We start from the raw sequence: 10,257 nt of genomic DNA, 5'->3' as shown, positions 1-10,257 counted from the left end.
CAGGCTGTATCAAAACCCAACTGACAACATCAACAATTCAGCCTTCCAGTGACATCACGGAAACAACTGAGGATCTTTCCAAAGATAACACTGAGGAACGCTCAAATAAAATATCGAATGCTCTAAGCAATTATCATGATAATGCCGACGCTGTGGCATATAAGATACAGAAGGAGACAAACCCCCTCAAAAAGAAACAGCTGGCTGATAAGGCGCTGAATGAAATTATGACATTAGCTGGAGATGTGCAGACCAATCCTCTGCCCGCCGACAGAGAGGAAGAGGCGATGCACAAAATGATAAACATATTTGAACGAGTGGGACCCAGCTTAGCCAGTGCAGTGGGCAGGGGGCAAACGCAGAAAGTAGAAAACGATGGTCTGGTAACGTTCTCCCTCAATATGGATCTCGCCGTCCGGACACACAACGATTCTCTGACTTCCAAAGGGAACAGACTCGACATTCCGCGAAAAAGTCTCCGGGATGTGGCCAAAGGCAGTGACACCATTGGCGTCTTTGTGGCCATCTTCGACAGGATTAAATGGAAAGGTTTATCTCAAATTTTCCGACTTAAGGTGGAAGCGAGTCGGGACTCGAATGAGGATGTGGGAGAGGACAGTTTCATCAACACGGACGTGATATTGGTCTCCGTTCAATCCACACAGTCGCATATCAAGTTGAGCGAAGACATCACAATGACCTACAAGCTGGGTCGCACGGACACCGTGAGGCCTGTGTGCAGCAGTCTGCATTCGAATGCCCAGACCATCAACACCAAGGGCTGCACCTCCATCCGGGTGGAGTCTGCGTACGTGAGCTGCACGTGCAACCACCTGACGAGCTTCGCTGTTCTGATGAGCGTGGACAGGCCGTCCACGGAGGACGACGTGACGAGCGTTTTGACCTACTGCTGCCTGACGCTGTCCATTGTCTTCCTGCTCCTCGCCTTCATCACTTTCGTCACCTTCGGCAACCTGAAATGCACCCGCAATTCCATCCACATCCACCTCTGCGCCTGTCTGGGTCTGGCGCAGCTCATCTTCATGGCAGGGGCGGAGCAGACAGGCAACAAGGTCAGTCGTGATGCACACCTCTTGTGGGTGGGGTGAGGGGTTGGGTTGGGTTGCGTTGCGTTGCGTTGCGTTGCATCAAAGTGTGCTGCGTTGTGTTGTAATGTAACTGCACTGGGTGATGTCATATTGCGTTGAGTTGCGCTGCATTGCGTTTTGTTGTAGATTTGCATTACGATAAATTGTACTGCTTTGCTTTGGGTTGTATCTCAGTATATCATATTGTATTGTATTACATTGTACTGTATTGTGTTGTATTGCTTTTTGTCACAACACATTTTCTGGCGTCAAATTTGGGCCACTCTCCGCCGGGAGAGAGCGAGTCGCCACAGCACAACGCCATTCATTCCCCATGTCCCCATTTTTTCTGTCTTCGGGTTATTTCTGTTTACTATCACACTAGATTTAACTACAGAATTCCGCTACGGAAAGCCCTTTGTTTCCGCGGGTTCTTTTACGTATACGAAGTCTGTGGTGCACTCGGCAGCTCGGTGTATCGAATGACCAGAATGTCCTCATTCACAGAACTGGGCAGCGGATATTACTTGACCACTACCGATTTGATGGGTCGTCGAAATTCTTTTTTTTTCTTTTTCTTTTTTTTTTTCTCCGTTTTTGCTCTGTTTTGATGTGTGTGTGTGTGTGTGTGTGTGTGTGTGTGTGTGTGTGTGTGTGTGTGTGTGTGCGTGCGTGCATGCGTGCGTGCGCGCGCGTGTGTGTGTGTGTGTGTGTGTGTGTGTGTGTATACCTACGCGTGTGTGTGTGTAATCGAAATAATTAGTACATTTCACTCAGATTGTCCTAACACCGAGCCTGCATACACACACACCCACTCACACACACACACACACACACACACACACACACACACACACACACACACACACTCACCCACACTCACCGCCCCCCTTCCCCCCCCCTCCCCCGCCACACACACATACACACCACAGGGGCGAGAGAGAGAGAGAGAGAGAGAGAGAGAGAGAGAGAAATTATAAACACACACACAAAAAAAAACCTAAGTGAGGGTGGGGGCTCTCTCTTCCTCCCTCCTTTCCTCTCTCAGTCCTGTGTGTGTGTACCCTCTCTACCTCCCCTTCTCTCTCTCTCTATCGTTTTTTTTTAGATATAATTTTTATCTCTGTTCCAAACTATGATATAATTCTATTGGATATATATATGTGGTTCGTCCGTCGGGATCGACGAGGACCATCTAGTCATCCTGGGGGTGGGTGGGTTGGGCTCTGTGGGTGCGCAGATGACTGGTCAGGCCAATCCGCGCCCGGAAGGTTCTGACGCAGTGTGGACAGGGGATGGTGGCGGCTGTCGGGGACTTCCTGGCACTGCTTTTCAAGGCCTGTCTGCGTTGATCTGCTGCAGCGATTCTCTTGGCCTCACATGATTTGGCGCCTTTGTGGACAGCTGAATGCCACTTTGGTCTGTCCATTGCATTTAGCTCCCACGTGTCGTGGCTGATGTTGAAGGCCTTCAGAGAAGCTTTCAGTGTCTTTGAAGCGCTTCTTTTGGCCTCCATGGGAGCGCTTGCCATGTTGGAGTTCGCCGTACAGCAGTTTCTTGGGGAGCCGGCGGTCTGGCATGCGAACTACATGACCTGCCCAGCCCAGCTGGGCCTGCATCAAGATGGTGTAGATGCTGGCCATGTTTGCACGAGTGAGCACCTCTGTGTCAGGGATCTTCTCTTGCCACTTTATGCCGAGAAGTTTTCTAAGGCTGGTGGTGTGGAAGTGGTTCAGCTTTTTGGCGTGGCGTTTATAGACCGTCCATGATTAACATCCATAGAGCAGTGTGGTGAGAACTACAGCCTTGTATACTTTGAGCTTCGTCTCCAGGGTGATACCTCTCCTGTTCCAAACGTTCTTATGGAGTCTGCCGAAGGCAGCGCTGGCTTTGGCGAGTCTGGCATTCACCTCGTCGTCGATGACAACTGTGCGAGAGAGTGTACTGCCCTGGTATGTGAACTTGTCCACCGCGTTCAGTCGTTGCCCGTTGATGAAGGTGTTTGGTTCAGCGTAAGGCTTTCCTGGAGCTGGCTGGTGCATCACCTCAGTCTTCTTTGTGCTGATTGTGAGGCCAAAATTGTCAAAGGCAGCAGAGAACTTGTCGACGCTGTGTTGCATGTCAGCTTCGGAGGCAGCGTTGAGAGCGCAGTCATCAGCAAACACGAAGTCGTTGATGGTGTCTGACCTCACCTTGATTTTTGCTTGAAGCCTCCTGAGGTTGAAGAGTGAGCCATCTGTGCGGTACCTGATGTCAATGCCTACGTCAGCGTCTCTGAAGGCATCTGTCAGCATGGCTGAAAACATTAGACTGAACAGAGTGGGGACAAGAACACACCCTTGCTTGACTCCGTTGGAGACAGGGAATGGTTCTGAAGTCTCTCCGTTGTCTTGGACTCGGGCCAGCATCCCATCGTGTAGTTGCCGTATGATGGTGATGAACTTTCTGGGACATCCGTACTTCGCCATGATTCTCCAAAGGCCATCCCTGCTAACAGTATCGAAGGCATTGGTCAGATCGACATAGGTGGAGTAAAGGTCGGCGTTCTGTTCCTGACACTTCTCCTGGAGCTGCCTGGTAGCAAACACCATGTCGATAGTCCCGCGTTCTTTCCGGAAGCCCCACTGGCTCTCTGGTAGGAGTACCTTGCTAGAGGTGCGCTATGAGACGGTTGAGCAGCACTCTGGCCAGAGTCTTGCCTGCGATGGACAGCAGGGATATTCCACGATGGTTGTCACAGGCCTGACGATTTCCTTTGCGCTTGTACAGATGTATGATGGAAGCGTCTTTGAAGTCCTGTGGAACTGCCTCATGCTGCCAGATGAGCTGGAACAGCTGATGAAGCTTCTCAGTCAGCACCATACCACCTTCTTTGTAGACCTCAGCTGGGATGGAGTCTGAGCCAGGGGCTTTGCCATTGGATAGCAGACGGACAGCTTTCTGGGTCTCCTCTAAAGTTGGAATGGCATCCAACGACTCACTGACCTGGGGGAGTCGGTCGATGGCTTCATCATTGATGGTGGAAGGGCGGTTCAGTACGCTGTCAAAGTGTTATGCCTATCTCTCAAGGATCCCGTCCTTGTCAGTGATTAGGGTAGAACCATCAGCACTGAGGAGTGGAGCAGATCCGGAGGTGGTGGGACCGTAGACTTCTTTCAGGCCGTTATAGAAGTTCTTCATGTCGTTCCTGTCTGCAAAGCCCTGGATCTCATCAGCTTTGTTGCTCAATCTGGAATCCTGCATCTGCCGCAGCTTCAGCTGGATGGTGCTGCGTGTGCTCTTCAGTATGTCTTTCTTTGACTGTGACTTGGGATCTTCAACGCGGGCTCTGAAGGCTTAGCGTTTGTCCTCCAGCGGCTGCTTGATCTCAGTGCAGTTCTCATGAAACCACACATATATATATATTGATAATCTTTAATTCTGAATAAAATTGCCGCAGGTTTCTGAACAGTAGATAAGCACATTGTGTCTGTCGCATTTGATTCATTATAACACACACACACACACACACACACACACACACACACACACACACTGCTGTACACACACACACACACACACACACACACACACACACACACACACACACACACACACAACCAACCCACAAGTTGACTGATCAGTGACGTGTGTGCGCGCGTGCGCGCGTATGTGTATGTTTGTGTATGTGTGTGTGTGTTTGCGCGCGCGCGCGTGCGTGCGTTCATACGTGTATGTGTGCGCATACGTATGTGCCAGCTCGCGCGCGCGCGCACGTGTGTGTGTGTGTGTGTGTGTGTGTGTGTGTGTGTGTGTGTGTGTGTGTGTGTGTGTTTGCCTTCAGACTGTGTGCGCGGTGATTGCGGGGGTTCTGCATTTCCTGTTCCTGGCCGCTTTTTCCTGGATGGGCGTGGAGGGGATGCAGATCTATATGAAGCTGATCATCGTGTTCCGGACCACCTCCTCGTTTATCATCATTTACTACGGCCTGGGCTACGGTGTGCCCGCAGTGGTGGTCTTCGTTTCAGCGGCCGTCTATCATCAGGTTGGTCGTGTGTGTGTGTGTGTGTGTGTGTGTGTGTGGTGTGTGTGGTGTGTATGTGTGTAGTGTGTGTGTGTGTGTGTGTGTGTGTGTGCGTGTGTGTGTTTCTTTTTTTACTTTACTATTATTATCATTATTTAAAATTAAAAAAAAGTTGAACGTCTTTTCATTGTTAAGTGATATTAGATGGACCAAAATAGAAAGGGGGGTGGGGGTGGGCGGCGTGGGAGGTGGGGTGGGTTGTGTATATGTGTGTTTGTGCGCTTGGGAGATTGGGAGGGGGTAAACGGTAAGACTAAGTAGGTAACTTATTACCAGTTTTGAGAAATATACGCGTAAAAAAAAAGCGAAAATCTTTTTTCAAGCGCTGCATTCGCAAAAATAACTTTATTATGCTAAAACAATAACCATTGAAAAGCGCAGGCTCACACGAACTCAGCAGTGCTAGAAATAGCCTTGTATGTCAAAAGAATCCAGGCAAACGAAGCATAAGAAAGAAGGACCCGCAAATCCGCTGACGCGATCTATGTCGAGGCGGTCTACCACGGCATGCAAAAAGCCCTCCGACTATCCATGATTTTTACTCGTTTACTCAACAAAGACAAAACATAGAAGAAAAGCAAGGACAGCATAGGAAAGAGGAGAAATTCAACTTAATTCCTGTGTAAAACATATCGTTATTTCTTAAACGTCACTCCATTTACAGGCATGGGGAAAATAGGCAAAATCGACGTTTTTCAGTCTTAGCTTCAGTTTTGCGGTCGAGGCTTCCGGTACTTAGGCGAACAGAGTCAGGTCAGGTCATTAGATCTGCTACTGGTAACCTGTAATCCAGTACAACCTGTTCAGGGTCGGGTTGCCGGCGACTAAACCGGCACTCCCACCGCTCCCTTCTGGGACTGGTGAGGCGGGTGGACACGTTTATGGAATTAAAAACGAGATCCATAAAAGGGCGTCGGTTCAGGAGAGCTACCGACGGCCATCTAGCTCCACCGTGCTGTGTGCATGCCACACGCAGTTGGTCCCCGGGGTGTGTCTACCCATGCATGTGAAGTCTGGATCCGGCAGAATCTGCGGAAGAAACCTATCGGTTCAACGGAGAGGAAGGCGGTTACCTCAACGCACTGTGGAGTGCAGAGAGCAAGATGAGACACCGAAAGGATATCTTGGTCATCCACTGCATCCGTGCTCATCCTCCAGTCGTCTCGACTTAGTCATGCCACTGGAAATCGGTGGACCCGGACGAGAGAGTGAGGTCGACGTTGCGCAACTCCTCTTCACTTTAAACAAACTCATCGCGCAAGTCATCAGTCATCCTTAATGACCTTTCATCATTCATCCCTTCATCACCCCCAAGTCCTGTGGCGACAGGCGAGCGACGAAACGACAGGTGTGGGTACACTGGCAGTCGCAGCCGCGGACCTGCACGCAGGCGGCTCAGGCCATAGGGTCGTTCTTCATCGACAGGAGCAGTGATGGAGCTCGGCAGCCGTTTGAGCGTCTGAGCAGCCCTCTTTAGGAGTGCACTGCTCACCTCCCTGGCATGAGGAAGGGGCTAGAAAAGGTGCCCTAAAAATTGCCTGCTCCATATCACCCTGGCCAGCATACCGCGGCTGGCGGGGACCCTACATCAGCGGTCGAAACAAAGAGAAAGAAAAGAAAAAAACAAGGATCGTTCCTCTCACCATTGGTGCTTGGAACATAAGGACTCTCCTGGACAGAGATAACGCGGACAGACCCCAAAGGGGAACGGCACTTGTTGCATCCGAACTCGCCAGATACAACATCGACATCGCAAAGGCGAGCTCTATGAACGGGGATCTGGTTACACCTTCTTCTGGAGTGGACGAGGAAGCGAAGAGCGACGCGAGGCTGGCATTGGTTTTGCAGTAAAAACAGCACATGTCAACAAGCTAGCCGGAATCCCAAAGGGAGTCAACGATAGGTTTATGACCATGAAACTCCCGCTGGCATCTGGCCAGAAGCACCTCACCATTGTCAGTGCCTACGCCCCAACCATGACCAACTCGGATGAAGTGAAGGCGAAGTTCTACGAGGACCTTCACTCTGTCATTGCTGCTATCCCGAAAGCAGACAAGCTCATCATTCTTGGGGACTTCAATGCTGGAGTTGGCTCTGACTACATCTCATGGGATGGAGTGATTGGAAAGCACGGCGTGGGCCACTGCAACCCAAATGGATTGCTTTTGCTTCAGACCTGTGCAGAGCACGAACTGCTGATAACCAACACAGTTTTCTGCCTCCCTACACGTAACAGGACGTCATGGATGCACCCTCGCTCAAAGCATTGGCATCTCATCGATTACGTCATCGTCAGGAAAAGGGATAGGCAAGATGTACGTGTGACAAAGACCATGTGCGGTGCCGAATGTTGGACAGACCATCGCCTTGTAGTCTCGAAGCTGAATATTCGAATCCAACCCAAGAGACGCCCCCAAGGCCAGAAGGCTCCAAAACGGCTCAACATCGCTAAGCTGAAAAACATCACCATCAAACAGACCTTTGTGGAGCTGCTGGAAGATCGTCTGGAATTCGCCTCTCTGGACAACCAGAATGTGGGGTCTGACTGGAGGACCCTGCACGAACTGATCTATAGTACAGCTTCAGAGACCCTGGGACCCATGACCAGAAAGCACAAAGACTGGTTTGATGAAAGCTGTGATGAAATCAAGCAGCTTCTGGATGAGAAACGCCGTCTGCATCAAGCCTACCTGAGCAACACAAAGTCCGCATCAAAAAAGGATGCGTACAATGCCATCCGCAGGACTGTTCAGCAAAAGTTACGTCATATGCAGGATAAGTGGCTGAGTGACAAAGCTGATGAGATCCAGGGATATGCTGATAGGCATGATATGAAGAGGTTCTATGATGCCTTAAAAGAAGTCTACGGCCCCACATCCTCAGGATCTTCCCCCCTCCTCAGTGCAGATGGGAATACATTGATCACCGAGAAGGAGAAAATTCTCGAACGCTGGGCTGAGCACTTCGACAAGGTCTTAAAACGCCCTTCCTCCATAAATGATGAAGCCATAGACCGTCTCCCACAAGTCCCCATCAACGAAGCACTGGACGATCCGCCAACACTTCTTGAGACCCAGAAAGCAATCCGTCTGCTATCCAGTGGCAAAGCGCCTGGCTCAGACTCCATACCAGCAGAGGTCTACAAGGATGGAGGCACTGTTCTGACTGAGAAGGCTCCATCAGTTGTACTCATGTGGAAAGAAGAGACGCTCCCCCAGGATTTCAAAGATGCCTCTATCATTCACCTGTACAAGCGAAAGGGGAACCGGCAAGCCTGTGACAACCATCGGGGCATTTCCTTGCTCTCCATCGCAGGCAAGATACTTGCCAGGATCCTACTAAACCGCCTCACAGCACACCTTGACCAAGGTCATTTGCCTGAGAGCCAGTGTGGATTCCGGAAAGAGCGTGGAACCATCGACATGGTGTTTGCTGCAAGGCAGCTGCAAGAGAAATGTCAGGAGCAAAACGCTGATCTGTTCTCCACCTATGTCGACCTCACCAAGGCCTTCGACACCGTGAGTAGAGAGGGTCTGTGGAAGATCATGGCCAAGTACGGATGCCCTCGGAAATTTATTTCCTTGGTCAGCCAATTCCATGAAGGCATGCAGGCTCGAGTCCAGGACAATGGCGAAACATCTGCTCCTTTTCCAGTCACAAATGGTGTCAAGCAAGGCTGTGTCCTGGCTCCAACACTGTTCAGCCTCATGTTCTCTGCAATGCTTACTGATGCCTTCAGAGATTGCGATGTTGGAATCAGCCTAAAGTACCGAACAGATGGCAAGCAAAAACCAAGGTCATGACAGACATCATCAGAGACTTTTTGTTTGCTGATGATTGTGCCCTCAACGCTGGATCTGAAGCTGACATGCAACTCAGCGTTGACAAGTTTGCCACAGCCAGCAGGAACTTTGGCCTTACCATCAGCACGAAGAAAACTGAAATTCTCCATCAGCCAGCCCCAGGGAAACCCTACGTTGAGCCCAACATCACAGTCCACGGTCAGAGACTCAGTGCGGTGGAGTGGTTCACATACCTTGGCAGCACACTGTCACGAAATGCGACCATCGACGATGAAGTGAACGTCAGGATTGCAAGAGCAAGCGCAACTTTTGGCAGACTCTATGCAAATGTCTGGATCAGAAGAGGCATTGGTCTCGAGACCAAGCTAAAGGTCTACAGAGCAGTAGTTCTCCCCACACTACTGTACGCCTGCGGAACTTGGACAGTGTACCAACGACACGCCAAGAAGCTGAACCACTTCCACACAACATGCTTCAGGAAGCTACTGAACAACAAGTGGCAAGACAGGACCCCAGACACAGAGGTGCTCGCATAAGCCTCCCTTCCCAGCATCTTCACCTTCCTGATGCAGTCCCAGCTTCCCTGGGCTGGACACGTGGCGCGCATGCCAGACCATCGGCTGCCCAAAAGGCTCTTCTATGGCGAGCTGCAACAAGGGAAGAGATCACACGGAGGCCAGAAGAAGCGCTTCAGAGATACTCTGAAAGTCTCTCTGAAAGCGTTTGACATCAACCCTGACTCCTGGGAGGAATCTGCAATGGACCGTGACAGATGGCGCGCTGCTGTGCACAAAGGCGCCAAGTTGTGTGAGGCCAACAGGACTGCTGCAGCTGTTCAGAAGAGGCAGGCCAGAAAGTCACGGGCAAACAAGCTCCCTGACAATGATATGCTTGTCTTTGTCTGCCCCAATTGTCAGCGAATATTTCGTGCGCAGATTGGACTATTCAGCCATCTGCGCATTCACAGATAGACTCATGAGCATCCCCCCCCCCTCCCCCCCCCCCCCCCCCCCAATACCCCAGCTGGATGACAAACGATGGTCATCATCGATCTCGATGGACACACACCACCACTTAGACGAAGAGGTTGTAGGTTGACAGAAGTTACAGGGTAGTGGGAAAGAAAGGGCTCCGAAGGATTGGAATGACTCAAATTTTTAACGATGGATTTAAACATCCCTGTAACAGTTTAAAAAGAATGCTTGTAATAATAAAGAAAACAACAACAACAACAACAACAACAAAACAACAAAAAACACCGTATTCAATCAAAGGTAGATACCAAGTGGACTTTGATTCAAAT

At 50.4% G+C, this 10,257-nt stretch overlaps 1 protein-coding gene across 1 annotated transcript in view; it reads left to right on the top strand.

Moving 5' to 3' along the window:
* The first annotated feature begins 401 nt into the window (after positions 1-401).
* Positions 402-10,257, top strand: part of LOC143301785 (latrophilin-like protein LAT-2) — a 17,957-nt gene continuing 8,101 nt past the window's right edge. The window contains exons 1-2 of the mRNA XM_076616175.1: positions 402-1,073; positions 4,912-5,112. Coding sequence (XP_076472290.1) covers positions 402-1,073; positions 4,912-5,112 — 873 coding nt within the window. The remainder of the gene's footprint in view (positions 1,074-4,911; positions 5,113-10,257) is intronic.

The sequence above is a fragment of the Babylonia areolata genome, chromosome 28, assembly GCF_041734735.1.
Source record: "Babylonia areolata isolate BAREFJ2019XMU chromosome 28, ASM4173473v1, whole genome shotgun sequence".
Lineage (NCBI taxonomy): Eukaryota > Metazoa > Mollusca > Gastropoda > Neogastropoda > Buccinidae > Babylonia > Babylonia areolata.
Note: the sequence above shows the minus strand (reverse complement) of the source record. Positions and strands in the feature narration are given on the sequence as shown.